Source organism: Leopardus geoffroyi, chromosome A2, assembly GCF_018350155.1.
Source record: "Leopardus geoffroyi isolate Oge1 chromosome A2, O.geoffroyi_Oge1_pat1.0, whole genome shotgun sequence".
In the NCBI taxonomy this organism is placed as follows: domain Eukaryota; kingdom Metazoa; phylum Chordata; class Mammalia; order Carnivora; family Felidae; genus Leopardus; species Leopardus geoffroyi.
Genome location: NC_059331.1, coordinates 4,077,346 through 4,103,400, shown reverse-complemented (window position 1 = coordinate 4,103,400; position 26,055 = coordinate 4,077,346). Strand labels below are relative to the sequence as shown.

Sequence of the window (26,055 nt, the reverse complement as noted above, 5' to 3'; positions counted from 1 at the left end):
GGCACGGGGATTGTTTGCACTTTCGGCTCCTGTGAACGTTGCTTACGGTGAAGGCCGGAGCACGTGTATTTGCTCGCGCACGTTTCCCATTCTGGGTAGGTGCCTAGGCATGGGATTGCTGGCTCCTATGGTAATTCTGTGTTTAACTTTGGAGGAACCACCTGTTCTCCACGATGTCGAAAAGTTGCGCCTTTTCCACGTCACCAACACGGGTTTTCTGGGGCTTATGACAGTCGTGTGCGGTGGTAAGGATAAACTGTGTCCATCCACGCACTGAACTGCCACCACGTGGACAGCCCTGGAGGTCACTGTGCACAGGGACAGGAGCCAGACACAGAAGGACACATCCCGCGTGACCCCACGCACAGGGGGTCCCCAGAGGAGTCCCGTCCGCAAAGGCAGAGAGTAGATGGTGGGAGCCAGGGGTGGGGTGGGGGGGCGGGGAGTCAGTGCTTCATGGCGACAGAGTCTCAGTTTGGGGAGATGGAAAGTTCTGGACACGGCTGGTGGGGGTGGCTGCACGACAGTGTGAATGTGCTTGGTGCTGCTGACCTGTGCACTTAGAAATGGTTACATTTTATGTGTATTTTATCACAATTCAAAAAATGTTGAGGGGCGCCTGGGTGGCGCAGTCGGTTGGGCGTCCGACTTCAGCCAGGTCACGATCTCGCGGTCCGTGGGTTCGAGCCCCGCATCGGGCTCTGGGCTGATGGCTCAGAGCCTGGAGCCTGTTCCCGATTCTGTGTCTCCCTCTCTCTCTGCCCCTCCCCCGTTCATGCTCTGTCTCTCTCTGTCCCAAAAAAAAAAAAAAAAACGTTGAGAAAAAAAAAAATTAAAAAAAAAAAAAATGTTGAGAGAGAGACGCGGAGCGCGAGCAGGGGAGGGTCGGAGGGTCAGAGAGAGAGGGAGACCCAGAATCCGAAGCAGGCTCCAGGCTCCAAGCTGTCTGCACAGAGCCCGACGCGGGGCTCGAACCCACGAACCGCGAGATCATGACCTGAGCCGAAGTCAGACACTTGACCGACTGAGCCGCCCAGGGCCCCTAAAAGTATTTTTTGAACATGGGGGTTCTGTGGGTTACCATCGGAGCAGGAAGCACTGGGTGTGGAGGTCAGGAGGCCGGGCTCAGGATCCATCCCATCTGCCTTGTCTTCCCGCAGGGAGTTCATGGTCCCTCTGCTTTGGCCTCCTTAACTGGAAGAAGAAAACAATAGTAGTATTTACCGTAAAGAGTCTTTATGAAGATTAAGTTAGTCAAATACGTGAAAAACTCAGAATTGTTGCTGGCATACAGTAAGTGCTTAATGTTGACAGGCACTGGGAGGCCCTTCAGGAAAAGGTCCTGGGGTGCTTGCTCGTGCTGTTCAGAGAACCTGGAAGAAGTTTTGAGGCCTGGAGAGAAGGAAGAAAGAGATGATCAGCTCCCCAAATAAAACCCAAATCAGAATTAATGCCTTATCAAATGTCTCCACGTCTACAAAAATGTGTCAACCTCATCAACTGCTAAATTTTGTACTCACACAGATTACGTTTCAAAACAGTTGCTAGGTGAAATTTTCTCACTTTGCAGGAATTCCCAAGCCTGCATGATGATTGCCAGTCTTAAATTGTGTGTGTTACTTCTAGTCAAAAAAAATCTCAAACACAAAGTTATAAAAGGCCCTTTGGGTTTTTTAAAAAAAACACAGACACAAAAGTCGCCAGCTAGTGGGGACGTAGTGCCTCCAAAGCGATTTGCCGGAGGGGCGCCTGGGGGGCTGAGTCGGTGAATCGTCCGACTCCGGCTCAGGCCATGATCTCACGGTTCATGGGTTTGAGCCCCGCATCGGGCTCTGTGCTGACAGCTCAGAGCCTGGAACCTGCTTCGGATTCTGTGTCTCCTTCTCTCTCTGCCCCTCCCCCACTCATGCTCTGTTTCTCTCTCAAAAATAAACATTGAAAAAAATTTCAAAAAAACAAAGCGGCTTTCTGGGGGTGAGGGGTGGGGCCTCCACCGATACTCCTGGTGGCGTGCCCCCCCATCTCCCCCGCCCCCCGGCCCCTACTCCCACCAGGTAAGATCCCCCCCTCTTGAGTCATATGGTCACAGGATGGTGAGTCATGGTTTGAATCTGGGCTGTCACCTTGTCAGGTGGGTCCACAGCTCAGCTCCGCCTTTGGAGCTGTGTGTCCTTGGGAAAGTGACTCACCCCTTCTGGAGCCCCCTGCTTTCCCGTGCCTCCAAGGGGTGTGTGCTGCCTTCATCCGGGCAGGATTTGATGGATGGCCACAGCAGGCCCACCCCACCCCGTGTGCTGGCAGCCTCCTTTGCTCGCTGGGGCGCCGGGTTCTCAGCAACGGTGATCTCCTCCCGTCCCCAGAGTGCTGTGCTCATTTTGGGATTGGAGCGTTTCACACAATACTTGCAGGATAACTGGGTGTGTGCGTTTTCCTGCGGCTGCCCTCACAAATTACGACAAACTCAGTGACTCGAAACAGCACCAACTCATCATCCCCCGGTTTTGGAGGCCAGAAGCCCCACACTTCAGGGTGGGCAGGGCCGGTTCCTTGTGGAGGCTGCGGCACAGGAACAGGTGCCCTGGGTTTCCAGGTCCCCCTCCCGTGCCCTGTCCCCGCCCCTCACCCATCCGCAGAGCCTTGCCGGAGTCCCTTCTCCGACCACAGGCAGGGAAGAGCCTCCAAGTTTAAGGGTTCGTGTGATCAGATTGGACCCCCCTGGGAATCCAGGACCTCCTCGCGGCCCGACAGCGCCCGACGGACACTTGCTCCTGGGTCCACCCTGGGATGCGGGGGCCACGTACTGAGGTCACGTGGTGAAGTGACAGTTCCTCCCTGCAGGCCGGACTCGAGGGTGACTCTCTACTCTGTGTGTGCGCCTAACCTTTGGAGGTGACCTCAAGGGTAACTTCCGGTGTCCCTGATGCCATCGGGGCTGGAAGTGGCCCCCGCGAAGGTGAAAGCAGTGCCGAGGCCCCCAGATCACTCCCGGAAAGGCAGGTGACCGGGAGCAGCAGGATGGCCCGTGGCTGTTGGCTTGTTACTGGCTCGTTACTTGTTGCCACCAGTGTCGCCTCCGGCAGCAAATCCTGGCCCAACGGGACCCGGTCCTGCTCCGCGGGAAGCTCTCAGGACGGGATCCAGTGAAGTGAGGGCCGTGCCGTGGCACTGGCCACGCCGACCGCCCCTTCCGACCTTGAAGGTCGGGGCTCAGATTCCACCCACCCCGAGGTCTCCCTTCCCACCTGGTCACTGTCACACCTGCCTGTCCTCCTCGCGTTCTGTCCACAGCCGGCACCAGAATGTCAGCGTCCGCAGGCATTGGCTGTCTCGTTCTCAGCTGTGTCTCCAGCGGCAGGCGTTTCAAGACGTAGGTTCCATTGTGCTTCAGGGCTGACGAGGCCAGCAGATCAGCAGACGACCGCCGCTGCAAAGATGGTCTGGGGCAGCTGGCGTGCTCAGTGGTAGAGTGTGCGACTCATGATCTTGGGGTGGTGAGATCGAGCCCTTCGCGTTGGGTGCAGAGATTACTTTAAAAAAATAAATAGGGGTCGAGGCACCTGGGTGGCTCACTCAGTTGAGCGTCAGACTTCCGCTCAGGTCATGATCTCACAGCTCGTGGGTTCGAGCCCCACATCGAGCTCTCTGCTGTCAGCACAGAACCTGCTTCGGATCCTCTGTCCCCGTCGGATGGCTCTGCCACTACCCCGCTCGCTCTCTCTCAAAAATAAACATTAAAATTGGGGCGCCTGGGTGGCGCAGTCGGTTAAGCGTCCGACTTCAGCCAGGTCACGATCTCGCGGTCCGTGAGTTCGAGCCCCGCGTCGGGCTCTGGGCTGATGGCTCAGAGCCTGGAGCCTGTTTCCGATTCTGTGTCTCCCTCTCTCTCTGCCCCTCCCCCGTTCATGCTCTGTCTCTCTCTGTCCCAAAAATAAATAAACGTTGAAAAAAAAAAAATTAAAAAATAAATAAATAAATAAACATTAAATAAATAAATAAATAAATAAATAAATAAATAGAAAGGTCGTTACTCACTGATGCCACGGCAGGAGCAGGGGTGGGGGCATGCAGGGCCACACGGGGAAGTGCCCGGGTCAGTCAGGCAGAGGGGGCGGGGGTTGGGGGGTACAGGGGGGCACAGAGTGGACAAGGACTTTAGTGTGGTTTCGGCCAGCAGGAACAGTGAAGCCGGGTCAGCAGGCCCAGGATTGCTAGTCTGAGTAAGGCCAGAGGGCTCTGGGGTGTAGGGAATGGCCTAGTTGTGTGGTCCTGGGCCCTGGGGTGATAGGGCAGGGGGACATTGGCCCTGAGTGGGACAGCCTCCAGAGGCCAGAGTTGGGGCTTGGGCTCTGTGATGGTTAGTTTGCATGTGAGAGGCAGTCCAGGGTGGGTCGGTGGGTCGTTTGCTATCTCAGAATTAGCTGGCCCCCGGGAGGGGCTGTGCCTCCAGGGTGAGTAAGGCCCCCGGTGTCAAAGCATCAAACAGCAGAAAATAAAGATACGGCCAATACACCTGGGCAATGGCAGACACACACTAAATGCTCATCAAGTCTCAGAGGGGACGCTGCACACGCGTTCGGACGGATGCAGTAAAGAGGCTGCCGTTTCTGTGAAGGGACTCTGGCAAGAGTTACCTGGGGCGGAGGCAGATGCCAGCTTCCCGTGCAGGTTCCGAGGCCCCAACTCAGAACTGCTGGTCTGATTCAGGCCTGCCTTCCAGTCGCCCCTGGGATCCTGACCATTGAGAAGCGCCGTGGTTTCCAGGGTATCCACACGGTGGCCCTTGCCGGGGACGGTTGGGTGATGAGACCAAGCCAGGCCAGAAGGCCAGACTCCACAGCTCTGCCCCTCGCCAGCTGGGTGACCTCAAGCCAGTTACCTTGAACCCCTCTGACTTGTGTCAGTGTAAAAGGGGCTGCGTGATTTCTGAGGACCCAAGGAGGCGGGGCATTTAAACTGCTCAGTACTCCGCACACAGCAGGGGCTTCGCCTTTGATGGTCAAGAGTGGCCTTTGATTCTTCGAGAAGAGCTACACGTACACAAGGCCTTCCACCTCCTTGCCGGAAATACCTCCCCCTAAGGATTCAGTGTGTCCTTCGGGCTTGGGAGGGGATGCCGCTCAGTCTCCGCTTCAACCACGCCTGTCATCTCATGATGTGGCATTAGCCATTTGTAAAACGAGAGGCCCGGGTCTGGCCTCCCGATGCTGCGCACGGCGGGGTTAAGTGCCAGAAGCCTCTGGTGGCTTCTTGCGGCCCCACAGTCCTACCCACCTCACGGCAGCCAGCTGTGACACTGCCTGGGCGTCCCACATACCCCGCCACGGAAACCTCGCGTTAGGCGCCTGCGGGAAGGCTCATAAAAGGCACTGAAGCTTCCCCTGCCTAGATGCTGCTGGCCGCAGAGGACCAAATATTTACCGACTCGGCTGAAATGAAACCCAGCAGGGTAGATTTCACCAGTGGCCCAGAAAATGTCCCCTCACTCCCCATCCCGGGGAAACAGGGCGCAGAGCGGGAAGCAACCCACTCGGCCAGGGTCTCCCCAGCAAGGCAGGAAGAAACATCTGGGCTCAAAGGCACAGCCCTGAACCCTTCCCTCCTCTGTTTAGCAAACGCTTCCCGGACCCTTCCTGTGAGCCGGGCTCCGTGCCAGGGTCACCGCCATGACCGTGACTGAGACAGACCTGCTTTCTGATGTTCAACAGATGGCTTCAAGCAGCGGGTGGGGTGAGGCGGGCTTCCTGGAGGAGGTGACCGGAAGGGCATCTGGGGAAGGAACAGAATGCGCAGAATCCCCCAGGGGGGAAAGGGTGTGGCACCTCAAAGGAATAGAGTGAAAAGCTTGGGGACCTTGGGGTCAGACTGGGCTCTGAGGCTTGGGCTGCCCAGGGAGCAGGCCCGTGGGCGATGGCGGGGGGGCGGGGGGTCCATGGTGGGTTTTCGGCAGTTGAGACCCCTGTCCTCCTCGCAGGGTTCAAGGGTGACCATCACTGTCTCTCTAGGCCCTTCCTGGCTTAGGGCGTTCAAATCCTCATCGTCCCCGGGCCCCTCCCCTCCAGACAAGTAGCACTTCTCCCCTCCGGGGCAGCCAGCGTCGGCCAGCCCCAGGGAAAGCGTGAGCCAAGGTGGGTTCCTGCACCAGGCTCTGGCGGAGGGCGCAGATGCGGTCCCCTCCCCGGAGACCAGAACGGAGGCTGTGGGAGCGGCGGGCTGGCAAAGCTGACGAGGTCGGTCACCCCACCCCACCTGGACTGAGTCATGCTGGCAGCCCATGGGTGACAGGAAGGGCCAAGATGCCATCGGAAGACCGGGGACAGGAGATGCTGCTGATAAGAGGGGTGGGTAGGGAGGGGTCGTTGGAGGCGCTCAGGCTCCTCTGTGGAGGAGGGCTGGGGCTCCAGAGGCAGGGGGAGGCACGGGGGGAGGGGAGGAAGAGGGAGCAAAAGGCAGAGACTTACAGAGAAGGGAGACAGAGGCTGAGCGAGACACAGAGAGAAAGGGACACAGACTCAGAGACAAAGGCCCCCCCGCCACGGGCCCAGAGACGCCCACAGACCTGCACAACTGTGGAGTTGAGGGGCTGCCGTGCCCCCTGCCCCCCATGCCCACCGGGTGGCGCCCAAGAGCCACGCTCTGTGCCCTCAGCCGGCCCGCCTGCCCCGCCTGCTCCTTTCTCTCCGCCAGCGGCTCCTGCCCTGGTCCCCCACCCCCACCCCAGTCCGCCCCCGCCTTAGCGGGTGGCTCTGGGCCCCAGGGTGAAGGCACAGAGGTGGGGGCTGAAGCCAGGGCTGGGATCCAGGCTGTCCAGAGCCTCCCTAACCCGGCCAGGTCAGGCCAAGGCCCCGGCCTGCGTGCGTCTGTCTTGGGGTGTGTGTTTGCATTGGTCCGGGGTATGGGTGCGTCTAAGTGTGTGTTTTCATGTGGGTGGGCGTGCGTGTATTTGTCTTGGGGTATGTACCTAGCAGGCCTCTTTGCCTCGAGGTGTGTGTGTGTGTCCCAGGGGCTGCGGTGTCTGTGTTTGTCTTGGGGCGGCGGGGGGGGGGGGGGGGGAGGTGACTATATGCAGCACGTCTCCACGACGCCAGAAACCTGCCACGACCACTTCTCTTTGAGTCACCCAGGGAATCCGAGCGCTGAACCTAGGGAGCATTTGCGGATGCTCCATGGGACCGCAGTCTCTCACAGGCCCCTAGAAGACACGCTTCCCAGAGAGCTAGGAACTCGTGTTCACACGCTGACTGAGTACGATTTCGGTTCTACTAAACCTAAGCACTTACTCTGTGCCAGGCCCTTGCTGGGACACTGCTTTCATGCCGGGGGCTCAGTTTCCTCATCTGTAAAATGGGCCTAAACATTAGCACCCAACGCAGAGCTTCGCTATGAAGCGACTGAGCTGAGTGTTTGTAAAGCTCTTTGGACACAGTCTGGCCCAGCCTATGGACTAGTAGGCGCCAGAAATCATCCCACTTATTCCTTAGAATGACAAGCACGTCCATTAAGCTGTGGGGTCAGTGGGAGGCCCTGAAAATCCTCCCTGCCACTCCTAGGGATTCACTGGTTGTCTTTTATTTATCTTTAAAATTTTGTTTTTAACGTTTATTTATTACTTTTGAGAGACAGAGCATGAGCAGGGGAGGGGCAGGGAGAGAGGGAGACACAGATTCCGCAGCAGGCTCCTGGCTCTGAGCTGTCTGCACAGAGCCCGATGCGGGACTCGAACTCACGAACCGCGAGATCATGACCTGAAGTCGGACGTTTAACCGACTGAGCCACCCAGGCGCCCCCACTGGTTGTCTTAAAAGACCTAAATAGAGTGGATGCTCAGATATCTCTCCGCACCAGAACTTCCTTTTTGATGAAGTCTAGCTCAGTGGTTCTCAAACTGCAGTGCACAGAAAAATGAGTAGTCTAGACCGTGCTGGGTATATACATCAGATCTACGTGCTGTTAGTGGCACTAGGGACCCAGCAGTGAGCCAAACACACAAAAATCCTCGCCCCAGGGGAGCTTCTGTTCAAGTGGGGGGGACATAATAAGTGAAGTCGATCTGTTATTCAACAGAAGTGAGTTATCATTGGTTATTATCCATCAAAGGCTTTCAATACACTTAGCCATCTTGCCTTCCAGAAAGATGGTACTAACTTACACTAGCAATGGACATGAGTACCCATTGCCTTGCATCCTCGAAAAGTCAAATATTATCAGGGATCAGATATCTTTCTCAAATATAAGAGTGGGAGAATTCTAGAAGATTAAACACTTTTGTATGTGAGTCTGTCTTTTATAATTTCCCACCTACATCTTTTGGGCGTCCAAAGTAACATCCATGTTCTTTGCGTGTGTCTCTCTATTCTTATTTGTTTCTGACAGCTCTTTATATATGAAGGATGCCACAAGAGAGATAGACTAGAATAACACAACTTACCAGCAGAGACCGTCGTGAGCCCTCATTTGCCAGACCTCCTAGCGATGAAATTTTATTGGAGGGGGGCCAGAGGTCCAAGAAGTGGTAGCTATGGAGGGCACCCTGACCTGAGGCAAGGCCTTTCCTAGCTAAGGATCAATGTATCCATCTTCTGAGATGGACTCAGCACTGTCAGGGTGTTTTCTAATGCATAGAATAGATCATGCCATTCCCTTGCTTCAAACCCTCCCATGGCTCCCCACTGCCCTTAGAAGAAAATCCAAACTCCGTCCCATGCCCTTCACAAAGCCATTCCTACCCCCACACCACATTCTCCTCTTGCCTCCCAGCTAGAGAGGCGCCTGAGCCCTGCCACGTTCCAGGGGCTCTGCCCCTGCCTTCTGATGTGGCGCTGAGAACGTGATTTTTTTCCCTGGGGGGCAGGGGGGGACCTTAGCAAAAAAGCTGCCCCTTGGAACTCACTTTCTTGGTCGTAAAATGAAGAACCAAAGTGAGTACTATCACTGGTCCAGTGAGAGCAAACGCGCCCTTCAGGGGTCAAGGAGTGAACGGGACCTTGTAGGGACGGTAGAGAACGCAGCCACAGAGTGCCCACGGCTGCCACTTGGTCTAGGGACACCAATGGAGCTCCGACTGCTTACGTGGAAACTCTCGCTCCCCAGATCTTTTTTCAAAAGCATTACGCACACGCCAACCAGATTCAGCCCCTGGGCTTCCGGTGTGAGAGACCCCCGATCCAAGGGGATAAAACCAGGTGAGAAATCTCTTCCGCATCACAAGAGCATCTGGGATTCCAGAATTCTGTGATGCCAGGTTCAGTGGCCGTCGCTCTCCAATTCTGGAACGTTCAGGGGGATGTATCCTGCGGGTCTAGAACGCCAGGCATTCCAAGATTCTGGGAGTCCGCAATTTCAGCGGTCCCACGACTCTGAGCTTCCCAGGTTCCGGAACTCAGGGATTCTCTGAGCTTGTCACTGTCCGCCTGGGTCTCCTATAATCGCCCGTGACAGATAATATAGTGTCTTGAGGCAGAAACCATGATCCCTTTAATCCGGCAGCCCAGGCAGAGGGCTACTGCCTACAGCCACCTGGCTTTCCTAACGGCTTAATGAGAAAGTCAGAATTAATTGGAACTGGCACCCAACACTCACAGGGCTCGGCGTGGCTGGCTTGGCCTCCGTATGCTCCCAGCGTCCCTGGGCCTCGCTCTGACCTGTTTGAGACACCAGCGGGTGTGATGGGAGAGCCTGAAGCTTAGGCTGACAAGGGAGGTGGCCGGGGCCGGGGTGCCGGTCCAGCCGGCCCGTCCACCTGCCCTAGAAAGAGGGCGCACCAGCCTGGGTCCTCGTTCTCCCATTTCTGCTCTGTGGGCCTTAGTTTCTCTCCTTTGACCTATGGGCTCGGCCTCACAGTTTGCTGTGGGTTACGCGTAAATGGCTCAGCGCTTGTGCGATAGTCTGCCCTCGGGCCCATGGACAGACTACCAGAAGGGACATACGGCTGGTTTGTCGTTTCAGTAGCTGTCACTAGAGAGATTATGCCATTTCGCACTCCAAAACCCAAGGCGTGAGCCTGCTCTTCTCCCAAAGCTGGGCCCAGCAACATGGTCAATGATCAAACTTCTTCATCTCTAGCAACTCGATAGATTTCGTTTTTTTTTAAAAGGGTATTTCGTGGTAGTTTCATTTTACATTTCATTTACTGTGAGTGAAAAGAAGCTCTGTTCATATGCTTAGAAGACATGCATATTTCCTTTCCAAAGACTGTCTTTTGCTGCTTTTTCTATTGGGTTGTTGGCCCTTCCTTATTGATTTCTGGGAGCTTTTTACATATTAAGGAAATCAGCTTTTCATCTAGCATGTCTTGGAAAGGTTTTCCTAACTTTGTCTATTGACCTAGGATGTGTGATGTGTGTGTGCACACGCGTGCACATGCAGGAATTTTATATTTGTATGCAATCAATTACTAATCTTTTAATTAAAGGCTTCAGGCTTAATGTCATGCTTCAACGCACTGGGACTGTTATTATTTTGAACTCCCATGTTCTCTTCTAGTAGTCTTATAGCCTCTGTCTTTTTTTTTTTTTTTTTTTTGCACGGGGGAGGCACATTCAGGGGATGGGCACCCACCTGAAATTTATTTTGCTTTTAGTCGCTTTTAAAATCTGCATCTGAAATCCGATGACTGTGTAACACGCTGGGTAGCAAGTGCACAGTGGCGTGATTCATGAAGTTAGGTGGCCAGCGAGCACTTGGCTAGGGTTCTGGTTCTGCCATTTTTCACTGTGTATCCTCAGAGAAGTCACTCAGCCTCTCTGGGCCTCAGTTTACTCATCTGTAAAATGGGAGATGATCGCACCAGGTGACAATTAAGAGAAGCTTTTTTTTTTTTTCTTTCTTTCTTTTTAAATCATATACCTGGAACCCCATCTGTCACTGAGCAGGTGACTTTTCTGTTTGCTATTTTTGTTTTCACCTGCTTTTCTTGGCGGAGTCAAATTGCACTTCTCTGTGACTACTCCCTCGGCACAGCCAATTAGCGAGCGACTATGCTTCAGGAATATTCTAAGTACTTCACCCCCAGCAATTTATCCTCATAGCAATTCCCACTGGATAGATGGGGACCTCCAGGACCAGGGAGGGTACGTTCCTTCCTCAGGAACTTCCAAGAGGCAGGGTCAGGATGGGAGCCCACACTCTGTCTTGTGCTGGCCTCAGCCTCTCTCCCTCCCTCCCTCCCTCCCTCCCTCCCTCCCTCCTCCTCCTCCTCCCTCCCTTCCTCCTGCCCTCCCAGCCACTGCTGGAGCAGGACTTCCCAGGGAGCCCAGTGAAACTGGCTTCTAAGTACAGACTTAGAGTCACTGAGGTCAAGCCAGAATCCTGGATACCAGAACCGGTCAGTTCTGTCCTGGCAGGTATGACAGTGGGTAGGGGCAGGCAGCAATCAGGAAAGGCTTTTGGGAAGAGGGCGCTTGGATCAGTGTGACTGCAGAGGCCAGCTGGGCCTGAGAAAGGGATTGCAAGGTGGGGGGGTGGGATGGGGGGGGGAGAGAACAAGCAAGGAATTGGGGTAGGCGATCCCCTGCTCACAGCCTCTTGTGGCTGATACTGGCCGTAAGTCTTGACTCCCGTTTCTCCCCACTAGGCACACATTGAACTCATAGTTGGTGACCGTGGGCAGGTGCCTCCTTAGTGGGAGCGTTGAACTCCTACTCATCTGCCAAAGCCCAAGCTCCGATGCCCACCCATCTGGGAAGCCATCCCCACCTCCTGGCCTTTCCCAGCCTGGGAGCTCCTACTTCTCAAGCCCTGAGTGCATAGGGCCGGGAGTGTCTGTGTCCTGCTCTGTGTCCCCACCTCCCCAACTGGGAGACCTCGGAGGGCAGGACCCTAGGTTGAGACTTCTCTGCTGCCCAGCACTGCCCAGACCAGCCCAGACCCAGACTAGGTGCTTGTTGTATGTGTCTCGAAGGAAATAAGGGAATAAATGGGTAACAAGCGTAAACTCCAGTCACTTCCTTCCAATGCCCACAGCCTTCCAGGGGTCCCATCTCCCTCGGAGTAAAAGCCCAAGTCTTCCTCCCCTCACCCCTCGCCTGTCTTTTTAACCTCCCTCCCTCCTGCCCCCGCCCCGCCACCGCTCCAGCCAGAGGCCTCCTCCGCACCGTTCCTGCGGGGCCTGCCCCGGGGCCTTTGCACTGGCCGCTCCCTCCTCCGCCCGCACGAGGACCCTTCCCAGGGCCGGCGCGCCCCCCTCGTCCTTCACGGCTCGGTCCGGACGCCGCCTCCTCAGAGACGCCTCCCTTGACCCTCGCCTCGGTCTAAGATGGCCCGCCAGGCTCCCGTCTTGCTCCCTTCCCTCCCCTCGGGCCGACGCCTCGTGTGTGTCCAGACTCATCTGCGTGACGCGCTCCTTTCGGGGCGCCCTTGGCGCGCAGGCGTCCGGGGCGCGTCTCCGCCGGAGCGAGGGGGCGGCGGCGAGGGGCCCCGGCCGGGCGCCGCCGCCGCCGCCGCGTCCCGCCCTCCGGGGCCCCCGCCCGCTCGCCGGGCGTGCCTGGACGGGCGGGCGGGCGCGGGCGCGGGGGCGGGCGGGCGGCCGGGCCGGGCCGGGGCCGGAGCGCCGGGCGGGCGCCATGGAGGGGCTGCGGCGGGGCCTGTCGCGCTGGAAGCGCTACCACATCAAGGTGCACCTGGCGGACGAGGCGCTGCTGCTGCCGCTCACCGTGCGGTCGCGGGACACGCTCAGCGACCTGCGCGCGCAGCTCGTGGGCCAGGGCGTGTGCTCCTGGAAGCGCACCTTCTACTACAACGCGCGGCGGCTGGACGACCACCAGACGGTGCGCGACGTGCGCCTGCAGGACGGCTCCGTGCTGCTGCTTGTCAGCGACCCCAGGTGGCGGGGCGGGGGTCCCGGGGCGGGGGGGGGGGGGAGGCGGGAGGACCGGGGGCGGGGGTCCCGGGTGGGGCGCGGGGTTGGGGCTGCCAGGAGGCGGGAGGGCCACGGGCTGGGGTCCCCGGTGGGGGAGCTGGGGCTGGGGCCCCCGGGGCCGGGAGGCGGGCGCAGGGCCTCTCCAGGGCCTGAGCGCCGGCTACCGTGGGAAGCAGCTGCAAGGAGGCGGGAGGCCGGCACGCAGGGGCCTGGCCCCCGCTTCGCGATGCCTCTTCTCTGGCTCTGCCCCCTCTCTCTGACCTGCCCTGTCTTCCTTGCCGTCCCTCCGCCCCAGTCTCCTTCCTCTCTCCGTGGCGCTGGCCCTGTGTGTTTCACTTCCGGTCACTCTTCCGGTCTCCGTCCCTCTGTCCGTGGCCGTCTCTGCTGCTTGTGCCTGTGTGACCCTCTTGTCTCTCTGCGTCTCTCTGCCTTCCCTGCCATCCCCACAGCCCTGCCCACACGCTTCTTGCCAGCACTCTGACCCGGCCATCTGAGTTTTCCAAAGGGGTGTCTCTGCCCAAGGAGGGGTCTGCGCAGAAGGGCATCTGGGACAGGCACGCACATGGAGAGGCCTGGGGCGGCTCCGGGAGATGGTGAAGGCTGCCGTGTGGCAAGAGGGACAAGGAGGTCGTAGACGTGGGCAGGGGTTGGTCCCAGGGCAGAGGCCGGCTTGGAAGTGTGGGCAGGGGATGGACTGAAGCCAGATGTGTAACCGTGGTTTACGGAGGTCACACTTGCCAGGTTTGGCCCTTGAGGTTTGATCTGCAAGCCTGGGGTGATGCTTTGAGCGCGGGAGCCTCAGAAGCGGGTCCTGGAGGCTCCAGGTTGCGGGGACAGCCGCCTTCCCCAGGTCCTCTGGAAGGAGGGTCTCAGGGGTGGGGTGATTCGAGAGTGGAGGGATGGGGGCTGTCATTTTACATGTTTATTTTATGTATTTTGAGGGGGGTGGTGAGCGGCAGAGGGAGAGGGAGGGAGAGAATCTCTGGGCAGATAGCGTGGAGCCCAACGCAGGGTTTGAACTCATGAGCCGTGAGATCACGACCTGAGCCAAAATCAAGAGTCAGAGGGTTAACTGACTGGGCCACCCAGGTGCCCCAAGGATTGTTTTTATTTTATTTTATTTTATTTTATTTTATTTTATTTTATTTTATTTTATTTTATTTTAAGTGTATTTTATTTTATTTTATTTTAAGTGTATTTTATTTTATTTTATGTATTTATTTTATTTTTTAAGTGTATTTGTTTTTGAGACAGAGAGAGAGTGCAGGTGGGGGAGGGGCAGAGAGCGAGGGAAAGAGAGAATCCCAAGCAGGCTCCACACTCTCAGTGCAGAGCTCCGTGTGGGGCTCAAACCCACGAACTGTGAGACCATGACCTGAGCTGAAGTCTGGTGCCTAACCAACGGAGCCACCCAGGTGCCCCCTGTGGGTTGTCATTTTAAACAGGGTTGTAGGGACAGCTTCACTGAGGAGGTGACAGTTTGAGTAAAGTCTTGATGGAGGTGAGGGAGGGAATCAAGTGGATATGCAGGCAAAGGAAAGTTTGGGCAGAGGGCACAGTTCGTGCAAAGGCCCTGGGGCAGGACCAGGCTTGGTGTGTTGGAGGAACAGCGAGGAGGCCTATGTGACTGGAGCAGAGTGAGCAAGGGGGAGAGAGGGAGGAGGGGTGGCCATGGAGGGGTGGAGGCAGATCATGGAGGACCTTGGGGGACCTCATGGAGGACTTGGGTTTTTACCGTGAGGGAGATGGGAACCCTGGAGGGCGGTGGGCAGAGGAAAGGAGGCTCTACTCAGGCGCCCTCTGGTGTCCACTGCAGGGAGGACAGACTGGGGGGGGGGGGCGGTGAGGGCAGAAACCTGGGGACCAGGGCAGAGGTCCAGGTAAGCGGTGGTGGAGACTGAACTACGAGGGAGCCAACTCACTGTTTTTCCAACACTCTAGGCAGGGTCCTGCCTCCGGGCCTTTGCACTGGCTGTTCCATCCGCCTGGAATGCTTTCCACCTGCCCTCCTCCCTTAGCGCTTTCAGGCCTTAGTTTGGGTATTGTCACAGTTCAGTCTTCCCTGATGACCCGGTTTAAAACTGCCTCCCGCTGACAGGGCCCACCCCCCACCCCTGCTCTGTCTCTCTCCCTAGCACTTATCGGCAGCTGACGTCTTTATGTTTCATCAGTTTTTTCACCTCATCTCCTCCCCCAGGCTGTAAACTCCATGAACACTCTATTGTCCCTCCTGCTCTCTGCTGTGTTCCCAGTTCAGTGCCCGGCACATAGTAGGTCCTCAACAAATATTTGTTCAGGGGCTGCTTAGCACATTTTCCCGGAGCCCTGGCAGTGCCTGGAAGTGGGGGGGGGGAGGTGAGTCCCGGGCGGGTTCTTGAAGATGCGTTGGCGGGACGTTGAGCAGATCACGGCTGTGAGTGCCAAGATGAGGGCTGCATTTGGCCTGCCACATGCGTCTTTCTGTCCCCGTCTTTCAGGTAGTTGGCGGAGGTGGAGGCATGACCAAGGGGACTGGAGGTGACGGCTGAGGGAGCAGGCTGGGGCAGGAGCCCCGACTTCACTCTGGGTAAGTCTCCAGTACTTTTTTTTAAAAAGATTGATTTACTTTTTTATTTATTTAAGTTTACTTATTTATTTTGAGAGAGACAGCACGAGGGGCAGAGAAAGAGGGAGAGAGAGAATCCCAAGCAGGCTCCATGCTGTCAGCACGGAGCCGGACACGGGGCTCGAACTCACAAAACCGCAAGATTGTGACCTGAGCCAAACCAAGAGTCAGCCGCTTAACTGACCGAGCCGCCCAGGCGTCCAAAAGATTTTTTTTTTCTTAAGTAACCTCTACACCCCATGTGGGACTCAAACTCACAACTCTGAGATTAAGAGTCGCTGTACCGACTAAGCCAGCCAGATGCCTCTGTCCCTAGTACAGAAAGGACACTGTAGAGTGTAGAGACCACAGATGTGGAAACTGAGGCCCAGAGAGAAGGGACTCACTTCTGTTGACTATCACCCCACGGCACACCCTCATGATTTTTGCCCCCTGGGTAAGGACGTGGGCCTTACTCTCTCACTTACCGGTAGACCAACATCTGTTGCCCCGAGCTAGCAGGAATGATGTTGCCCCGACTTGCTGTGTGACCTCGGGCAAAGCACTCCACGCTGGGCTTCTTAGGAGGCAAGAGTGGGGTCTGGTCGAGAGGGTCGGTTGAATTGCACTTTGCCTGCAATTCCTGAGACGGTCACCAGGGGGCTCCAAACAGCCAGGCTCCTGCCATCCCTGTGTCCCCGCCTCCCGGTAGGCACTGGGGCCAGCGGGAAGAAGGAGATGGCTACATGCGTCACCTGCCAAGTCGAGGATGTTAGGGAGAGGGAAGAAGGAAAACTGGCCAGACAGCTGGTGTTTCACCTTTCCACGGGCCTGGATTGAAATTGTTCTGTTCCCTCCTTGCTGCTGTTGCAAGTTCCGGGCTCCTGGGGGCGTGCGGTGACGTCCGGCCTGACCAGCTGATGCCTGCTACCCCAGACACACCTGATCACACCCAGGGGGAGGCCCAGTCCCTGACGCCCAACTGGGATGTTGCTACTCCAGCCCAGGCAGCAGGGAGGAGCCTGTGTGACCCTGAGGCCATGGCTCCCCCCTGGGGGCCTCCAGTGGGACCCCCGGTGCCATCTTGGAAAGCTCCCATATGCAGCCAGAGGGTATGATCCGAAGAGACGCACAGAGGGGAGAGGCGAGGCGCGCGAGGACGTCATCCCTTCACCTTGGACGTTCTCTGCGCCACACCTTTGCCCAAGCTGTGCCCCCTGCCTGAAGCACCTTTCATGCTCCTCTCGGCCACTCCAGCTCACCTGAGATTGCAGCCTCCTCCGGGACGTCTTCTCGGATTCCCTTCTCACCAGTCAGTGAGCACTTTGTCCTCCTTGGGGCCCACCCCAAGCCCCCTGTACTGCGAACAGCCTTTGCGTGGGGGCCCGAGGGTGCAGCCAGTTACTGGCGAAATCGCAAATGGCTACAGGTGGAGACTGGGGGGACCCCAGCCCTCTCACCCCCTCAATGGTGCCCACTCCCTCGGCGGTGTCCTCCTTCCCCTGAATCCCACTGCCTTGTCCCTTACACGGGGTCTCCCCGTTGGGTGTGAAGGGGTCTGGTTGAATGGGTGGGGTTGGGGGGTGCTGGACCGCATAGAGCCATGAGGCACAGGCGGTGATCACGGGGGCATTCCAGGCGACGTGGTGTGCGAACTCTGGGGACAGGACCCTCTGGGTAGAAGGCTGGGCCCCAGCTGGACAGGAAGGGAGGGGGCTCTTGGGGACCACCCAGATCACTCCTCGGCCCCCACTGCGTGCCCCAGTCGGCGCCCCATCCTCGGCCGGCCTCGACTTACTGGAGACGGACCACCGCGTGGTGGTGGCTGGGATTATGGCCCGTTTTACAGATGGGGTGTCCGAGGTCATCCTTCTCGGGGCGGCTGCCCCAGCAGCCCCTGAACGGAGGGGTCCCAGCCCAGGCGGAGGTCCCTGATGGAGGAAGGGGAGGGTTTCCTGCTTCTTGGCTGAAGGTGGGGGCGGCGGCGGGGGTGGGGGGGAGCGTTTCAGGCTGGTTTGACATTTAACAAACACTATGCAAATCACATGCAAATCACCACCCATTTCTTAAGCCTGGACAGCTCAGGCGTGTTCTGAGATACTAAGGCTGGACCTGGCCGTGGCCGGTCGCCTGGGGGAGGGGTTCAAAGCCTCTCCCTTCCCCCTTCCTCCCTTCCTCCCCTCCCGTCTCCCGTCTCTCCCCCTCCTTCCCTTTCTTCCTGTTACCACTTTTCTTCCTTCGTCACTTGGTTTGTTGGATGCCTCCCAGTCCTGAGGCGAACGCAAAGAGCGACAAAAGCAGCTCCCCGCGTTCCCGTTTTCCAGATGGGGAAACGGAGCTGCAGGGAGGCACAAGCCTGGCCTGAGGTCCCAGAGCCACATGCAGAAAGCGGTGCCCCCCACCGCATGTCGTCATGGACTGAAATGGACAGAGCCTGTGCCCCAGGAAGGAGAGGGGACAGTGGCTGGAGCCGGCAGGACTCTGAGGAGGCTCCAGGCCTGGCAAGGCTGGCAGAGCTCCGTGAAATCATCCTACGGTGTGGTTTGCCCTTGAGTGGCCACCGCGACCTTGGATCTGGAGAAACCTGACACCGCCTGATTCTACCCCTCGGGTCCTCCTTTCTCCTGCTACTCCATCAGCATGGCCTTTGAATTCCGCCCCCCTCCAGCTGGCATGCCCTGCCTTCTCTGTTTGGCAAACTCCTAGTCGTCCTGCAAAGCCCAGCTACAACGCCCCCTTGTTCGTGCGGTCATTTCTAATCCTCCACGAAGAGTCTCCGTTTCCCTCTGGGCTTCTGTTACCCTAGGTCTCTCTCTGGTCCAGCCCTGACCCCTTGAGGCCTGTAGGGTCACTGCCCACTCGGGCGCAGTTCTGGCACCTGCCTGGGAATGACACGACTCCAGACCTTTGCATGTGCACACTCTGTGCCCAGAATGCCCTTTCTGGTCTGTTCCACCTGGCACGCTCCTACACTCTCAAGGTCCTCGCACGAATGCCCCACTGCTGTGCACGCTCTGCTGTGCTCCCAGTCGGCCTCCGGGTCCTGCAGCCTCCAATCCCACTGGGATGGGCTTCGTGCGTGGAACTAGGGGGTGTCTCCCTCCTCCCAGCCTGACAGATCCTGCCTGGGGCCCCGGGATCACATCAGCAGGTTGGGACCGGGCAGAGAAGGGCCCTCTTCGCGTGTGTATGAATAAAAGATCACGTGAAAACAAGGTCAAGTTCAAGTCCCCTAACTTGGTCTTGGGGCTTCTGCCCAGGAGTGCCTGTCTCGGCCTCCCCTCCAGGACCGTGCAAGCTCTGCCCTCCCCGGGAACACCCTTTCCCTCCACTCCTATTCTGGCTGACCCCAACCAGGTCGCCCGGGTCACCCCTCTCTGGGCTGTGAAAAGAGGGGAGGCCTGGTCCCTCCCCCCACCCCCGCCCCGGGGCCTCTCAGGCTCCCGGCTCCACCCCAGGAGCAAGTCTGGGCGGCAAGGAGTTTCGAGTGAGACTTGGCAGCCACCGCCTCCCGCGGGGGCCCAGCGCGTCCCGGGGAGGGGCCACCTCCCGCCCTGGCTGCCCGCTTGGTTTGTGCTCCCAGAGTTCCAGGCCGGGGAGGGGGTTCCCGGGCGGCAAGTAAATCCAGGCGGTTCCCAGAGGAGGCATCAGTCGCCCAGCCAGAAGCTGCCGGCGCCCAGACTCCCGGAGCTGGTTCTCTGCCCCACTCCCTCCGCGATGCCCAGCCAGGTCTTGGCATTCGCTGAGTCTGTTCCTTTGTCCACTGGGCACGTACTGAGCGTACTCCGTGTGCCTGGCCCCGTGCTGGCTGCTAGAGAGGTCAAGACAGACCCTGCTCCAGCTGCCACAGACGGCGGGACAGGTTGTTCACTGCACAAAAACACCCAGCTGAGGGGTGAGAGGGCCCCAGGAAGGGGATACTTTTTTACAATTCACACAATGTCTCCTATTCAGGTGAGTGGTGGTCCTGATACACACACACACTTTCCATCCATCCATCCATCCATCCATCCATCCATCCATCTCTGTGTCTCATTTCACTGCTTTTTTCTCTTTTTTTCTTTCTCTTTTTTTTCTTTTCTCTTTTTCCCCCTTTTTTCCTTTTTCTCTTTTCTCTTTTTTTTTCCCCCCACTGTGTCTCTTTATCTCTGCCTCCCTCCAAGATCTCTATCTGGGTCTCTCCCTTGTCTCTCTCTTTCTCCCCACATCTCTGGCTGCTTATCTCTCTCTGTCTCTCACACCCCCTATCAGAAAGGAACCTCCCTCATGCCCTGAGCATGACCTCGGGGGCGTTTTCCAAAGCTGCTGGGCTGGTGAATCGCAGTCACTGACTGAACACCTCTGATCGTCAGCACGCTGGGGACGGCGTGGTGGCCCAAACACCACCTGTTGGCTCTCATGAGACTGCAGGGCCAGCAGAAGACCCACGAAGCTACGGGGAGGAGTCCGCTCCTGGGATCCCAGAACCCCCCACCTCTGGGCTAAGCCCACAGTCCTCCACCGAAAGACCTTGGGGATCCTTGTCCTTCTCCGGGCCTGTTTCCCCACCTGCCCGGGGAGGGAGTGCCTGGGCCAGGAGCTGCTCGCATAGTATCGGCTGTTTGTTGGCAGAGAAATCCTGACTCACCCCCACCCCCAACTGGGTTTGAAAGAATCCTCCAAGGGGGAAACAGTTTTAAGAAGAAACAAAACAATAGCAGACTCAGCTGCCCAGCCTACCATCTGACTCACCTGGCGTGGAAGCAGCCTTACTGCCAGCCCCCAAGAACGTGAGAGAAACTTGCCTGTCCCTTCCCCCGATGGCCCCTGGTACCCACTGCAGGCTGCTGGCCTCACCCTGAGGGCTCCAGGCCTGGCTCTACAGGGCTCCCGACTTGGCACTGACCTCACCCTTGTGCTCCGACCTCCAGACCCACTCAGCCTCTTGCTGTTGCTGGGTCCCACATGGGAGAAACTCTTCCTAGCCACAGGGCCTTTGCATGTGCTGTTCCTGTGTACGCAGCCCCCTCTCACCGCCTTTCATCTTCCGACTTGCAGGCTCAATGTCACTTCTTTGAGGAGGCCCTAAACAAGTCACGTCCCCCCAGTTTCGCATTCTCACATCATCCTGTTTCTTTCCTTTGTCGCATTAATTATTTACATTATTACTTATGCAGTATGTATTTTTCCCACGAGCCTGTGACACTGCAAAGGCTGGGATGGGGTCTCATCTGGTCACTGCTGGATCGCACAGCATTTAGTAAGGGAGTGGCGAGCCGGGAACACCCTCCCTTCCCAGGCTCAGTGAGGGACCCCTGCCGTCAGCACTGTGTCCGGCTCCAGCTGGCCAAGGGGCACAGAGGCTTGGGATTAGGATTCCATGCGCTCTGGCTCCTGCCACTGTGATAAATGGGAACAATTCAAAATTAATTATTGACCGCCCCGCTGAGCTGGTCCGATGTGGACAGATAGTGTGCCCTTGCCATCATGCCTGCCCAACATTTCTCAGGAGTTTCTAAGAGGTTGAGAGGCAGCTGGCTGGGGGGAGAGGCCCGGAAGACCCTGGAGCCAGATGGAGCTGGGTGCAAAGCCTGGCTCTGCGGGGCTGTTTTGGGCAACCCACTTTCCCTCTCTGAACCTCAGTTTGCTTAGGATTCGTTGCAGGAATCACCTTAACAGAGCGGAGCACAGTGGTTCTACAATCAACGCTACAGACTCTGTGAGTTGACTCTGGAGGCCTAATTCTTTCCCCTGACCCTGGCCGAATAAACCGGAGTCAGGGTGGGAGGCAGAATCCTTATCCACAGGTGGCTCTGCCCCCCCTTAGATGGTGAGCCATGGCAGATGGCAAACATAGATCTGGGTTGTAAGAACTGATCCAAGGCAACGACCACAAAGGAGCAACTGTCTGAGTTACTACTTCCTTTTCCTTTAGATTCCAGATTGCCCCCACCCCACTGCAAGGACACAGCGTCCCCTGGTGGGCAGTGAGTGAAAAGGCCGCTGCATTAGAATTTAAATGCCTAGTAGAAAGGCATTTAAATGGTAGAAAGATCATGGAAGCCACGGATGTAATTTAGAACTTTCTGGTAGGGGCGCCTGGGTGGCTCAGTCGGTTGAGGGTCCGGCTGCGGCTCAGGTCATGATCTCACGCTTCAGGGTTCGAGCCCCGCGTCAGGCTCTGTGGTGACAGCTTGGAGCCTGCTTGGGATTCTGTGTCTCCCTTTCTCTCTGCCCCTCTCCCGCTCATGCTTTCTCTCTGTCGTCTCTCAAAAATCAATAAACCAAAACAAATGTTTTTAAACTTTCTGGTAGCCACAAGAGGAAAAAAAAAGTGAAAAGAAACGGGTGAAATGAATTTTGATATCTTTAAAAAAAAAATTTTTATTATTTACTTTTGAGAGGGGGGAGGGCCAGAGAGAGAGGGAGACACAGAACCGGAAGCGGGCTCCAGGCCCTGAGCTGTCAGCACAGAGCCCCACGAGGGGCTCGAACTCACAGACTGCGAGATCATGACCTAAGCCCAAGTCAGACGCTTGACTGACTGAGCCACCCGGGCGCCCCAATTTTGATCTGTTTTCTTTAACTCAATACAGCCAAAACGTCAGTTTAACATGCAATCGATAAACAATTGTTAATGAGCTATCTTAACATTCTTTTCCCACCAAGTCTTTAGCACCTGATGTGTGTTTTGTGCTTGGAGAACATGTCGATTTACACCAGTCACATTTGAAAGGCCAGTGGCTCCCACACTGGACAGTATGGGATCAGGGAGTACGGTTCCATCGCCCGCGTGGACCAGCGCGGTCCCCTCTGCTCTGGTTCCCTCCTCCCCCACCCGTACAAGGTGGGGTCCTCTTCCCGGAAGCAGCCACTAGGGGGCGGCCGTAAGCACCCGAGTCAGGTCCCCGACCTCCTTTGATCTCATTGCCCTTGGAGGTAGGTCCTGCGGGGGCCCTGGGGGCCACAGGATTTGGGCTTTTATCCCAAAGAAGGTGGGAGCCCCGGAAGGCTGTCGAGGGTTCAAATCCCGCCTCTGCGTTCTTTTAGCCAAGTAACCCGAGGCCCGTGACTTGCCCTTCTGGGCCTGTTTCCCAGCTATAAAATCAGTCCAGGGGCCCCTGGGTGGCTCAGTTGGTTAAGTGGCCGACTTCAGCTCGGGTCGTGATCTCACGGTGCGTCAGTTCGAGCCCCGCGTCGGGCTCTGTGCTGACGGCTCGGAGCCTGGAGCCTGCTTCTAATTCTGTGACTCCCTCTCTCTCTGCTCCTCCCCCGCTCATGCTCTGTCTCTCTCTCCTTCAAAAATAAAAAAAATAAAAACATTTAAAAATAAATAAATAAATAAATAAATAAATAAAGATTTAAAACGTGTAAAAAAAATAAAAAATAAATCAGTCCAGTAATAGACCATCCGTCCTCTAACAGCTTCTGGCCTCAGGATGCTTACTTAGGAGCTCCAGCCTCCCCACAGCTATCAGGACCCGGATAAGGTGAGGCCAGAGAGGCACCACGGCCTCTCCACACAGCTTAAGAGGTGACGCCAAAGTCAGCCGTCTGGATAAGTACTATTTTGATAGCACATTGAAAAAGCACAACGAAGAGATAAAAAGTAAAAACTACTCCCAATGAATGCAAAAACATCTACAATGAACAAAGTATCAAAGTGCTAAGTATTGACAGGCACTCACCCCGCACCGGCTCCACCCTGCCTCCCTTGCCTCGCCCTATTCCGGGTTCTGCTGCACCTGGGAGGCCCTGCCTGTGCACAGCCTCCCCTCCTTGCACAGCCTCCCCTCCCCGACGTAAAGGCTTCTGATTGAACCTTAATTCTCCATGATTAAGCCCAGGGATCTGGGGGCCTAGCAGCACCGCAGGAGGGAGGCCCTGGCAGGGGCAGGCCAGGCTGGGCCTCCCTGGGGGAGAGGGGAGACCGGGAGGGAGGGAGGCCGCTGAGTGGCTGGAGCGGAAGCCGGAACTTAATGAGCCCCTCAGGATTAATTACCGGGCCCAGGAGCAGGCTGAGAAATCTATTACCCGAGCCTTTCCCAGACTCCGGGCTTCCCTCCTTCGCTCCATCATTTCCCGCCCCACCCCCCAAACCTCCTCCCCATTCTTTTCCAACAAAATATATTTATTTTAAAAATGCACCTTTATATCCTACCGTGGAAACCCAGATATGTATTTTTTTGAGCGGAGTAGATGGTGTCCATAAATTTGGGAGGATATACATTGAAATGAACATATAACTGTTAAAAAATGATCTGCGTGGTCCTGGTTGGAACCGTAGTAACAGCAGCCGCCCTGTGAGTACTTGAGTATGCGCTGAGTGTTTACACAGTTGGCTCAGCTCTTCTTGTCCCAACAGTAGCTCTGGGGGTGCCAGCTCTCATGACCCCCCACTTTGCAAGTGCTTCTCGGACTGTAGGAGCTGCGTTCCTGAGCCCCGCTGTCTGCATCAGGGTGGGTTCTGACTTGAGATCTTGTCCTGCAAAGCCCCACCAGGCTGCTCTGTCCAGGGCAAGCCACTCTGGGTTCCAGCTGAGACCAGAATTTGTGACATTTTTTTTCTCTCCTGCCTCCAAGCATTCGCCTCGGCCGTTCCCTCCACAAGGAATGCCTTTCCTTCTGACCTGTGCATCCTCCTCGGTCTTCAAAACTCAGGGTGCAAGTCTGCCTGCAGGAGGCTTTCCTTGTGAACCCCACACTGAGGCTTCACCCACCCCACCGTGGGCACCCTGTCTTCCGCCCAGCCTGACCCCTCGGGCAGGTAGGATATCAGTAGTGGGGGAGGGGGGCACCCGTGGCTCTTGGAGTCTGTGGGGAGAGGGGCCCCCCGCTTGTCCTTCGTCTCCCTCCTTCAAGCACCGTTATCTCTCCATCTTACAGGGCAGGACACTGAGGCTGGGGGAGAACCGACGACCTAAGTCACACACCAGGGGGGTGGGGGGCGGGGGACAAGGCCTGGTGACTCAACTCTGACGCTGGTGACAGGAGTCGCCTCCTGGGTCCACGGCCCCTCCCCCGTTGTGCAGATGGGGAAACTGAGGCGCTGAGAGGCAAACCGGCCTTGCTGAGGTCACACGGCCGGTCCTCGGGGTAGAGACGGGGACAGTGCCATTGTCAGAGGGGGAGTGGATCTGGAAGGGTGAGGTTACAAAGGCAGCAATAGTGTTATGGGAGGAGGAGCAAGGGGGGGGCAAGGAGGGGGGAGGAGGGTGGGACCCACGGGGACACCGAGGCTCTGCCCCCTTCCCTGTCTCTTCTCCACCTCCCTCTCTGGGCCTGTGTCTGGTCAGCTGGCTGCCGGGTGGGGTTGGGGGGGAATCTCACCATTTCCTTGGGGCAAGGGAATTAAACGGTGCCAAGCGGGGCAAGGTGACCCCGGAGGGACAGCCGGCCAACCCCCCAGGCTTTCTCTGGCCACCAAAGGTCCAAAATGCATGTGGGAAGGCTTAGGTCCTCGTGTCTCTCTCTTTCTCTCACCCCTGCCCCTCGATCTCATAACACCCCCAGACCCCCGCCCTCATGTTTAATTCATTTCACGGCTAATTAGAGCCAGGCTGGGGGAGGGTCATGGTGACCTTGGCCTCCCGCCCCCCGCCCTTCCTGCCGCTGGGGAGACCGGGGAACGGTGGGGGCAAATTCAAGGGGCTCTGTGTCCCCCTCTGCACCCCCAGCCTCCCAGCACCTCCTCCCAGGGAGCATGCTCCTCATGGCTCGGGAAACTGTGGGTGGCGGGGGGGGGGGCAGGCGGGGCAGGCAGGATGGGGGCGAAGAGGTGGGATTTCCAGCTCAGGCCAACTGCACTCCAGGGTCAGGATGCTCCTTCTGTCCCGCCCTCCCGTCCACCGATCGGGATTGATAAAAATACCTGGGGGGGGGGGAGGGGATGGGTGCAGGTGGGTCCCCCAAGGCCCCAGGTCCCAGGGCACCAGGCTGAATATTCAACAAGAGTGAATAGTCACCAACGCTCCGGGTCACATGAGATCCCGCCGTTGAGTGTGGCACGTGGCTCTCTGAAAATGTTAGCCACGGTGACGGCCACGGTCCTGGAGGACTTACCGTGGGCCAGGCGGGGGACTGAGCAACCTTGGCACTTATCACCAGGCCAGGATCAGAGGCGCCAACAGGGCTGGTGAGCGAGATAAATACTATTTGAAGCCATAGTCTCAAGAGTTCAAACCAATGCAAAACAAAGGCCACGTGGAACAAAATCGCCAATGTTTTTTTTTTTTTTAATGTGTATTTAATTTTGAGAGAGACAGAGAGAGAGAGAGAGAGAGAGCAAGAGAGCATGAACGGGGGAGGGGCAGAGAGAGAGGGAGCCACAGCATCCGAAGCAGGCCCCAGGCTCCAAGCTGTCAGCACAGAGCGGGACGCAGGGCTCGAACTCGTGAACCGTGAGATCATGACCTGAGCTGAAGTCGGACACTTCACCGACTGAGTCGCCCAGGCGCCCGAGCTATCCAATGTTACAGACCACTCTGACGCCCTGCTGGCCTCCCCACCTCTTGGCCCAGGTGGGACTTTGTTCTTCCCTCCCCGCTGGCTCCCACTGTGGGAAACAGGGGTGGGCATCCCCGTGACATCAGCCCTGCACAATAGCTCGCTCTCTCTCTCTCTCTCTCCCCCCCCCCCC

At 57.1% G+C, this 26,055-nt stretch overlaps 1 protein-coding gene and 1 long non-coding RNA gene across 5 annotated transcripts; one reads left to right on the top strand and one right to left on the bottom strand.

Annotated features, from left to right (window-relative positions):
• Positions 1-974: 974 nt before the first annotated feature.
• On the bottom strand, positions 975-3,574 carry LOC123605174. Of its 3 annotated transcripts, none has more exons than XR_006715638.1 (4): positions 3,259-3,574; positions 2,190-2,442; positions 1,293-1,392; positions 975-1,194 (listed from the first exon to the last, which is right to left on the bottom strand). It is a non-coding gene; the product is annotated as an uncharacterized LOC123605174 (long non-coding RNA). The 3 variants fall into 3 exon arrangements; XR_006715639.1 differs by lacking the exon at positions 3,259-3,574 and adding an exon at positions 2,802-2,912; XR_006715637.1 differs by lacking the exon at positions 3,259-3,574 and having other exon boundaries at positions 2,190-2,665.
• Positions 3,575-12,503: 8,929 nt separating this feature from the next.
• Positions 12,504-18,652, top strand: TINCR (TINCR ubiquitin domain containing). 2 transcript variants are annotated; one of them, XM_045491685.1, is made up of 4 exons: positions 12,504-12,817; positions 15,051-15,123; positions 15,331-15,419; positions 16,312-18,652. In XM_045491685.1, exons 1-2 carry the CDS (start codon positions 12,558-12,560, stop codon positions 15,055-15,057), a joined length of 267 nt encoding a protein of 88 aa, XP_045347641.1. In that variant the 5' UTR covers positions 12,504-12,557; the 3' UTR covers positions 15,058-15,123; positions 15,331-15,419; positions 16,312-18,652. The 2 variants fall into 2 exon arrangements, with proteins under 2 accessions (XP_045347641.1, XP_045347642.1); XM_045491686.1 differs by lacking the exon at positions 15,051-15,123 and having other exon boundaries at positions 12,506-12,817.
• The last annotated feature ends 7,403 nt before the right edge of the window (positions 18,653-26,055 follow it).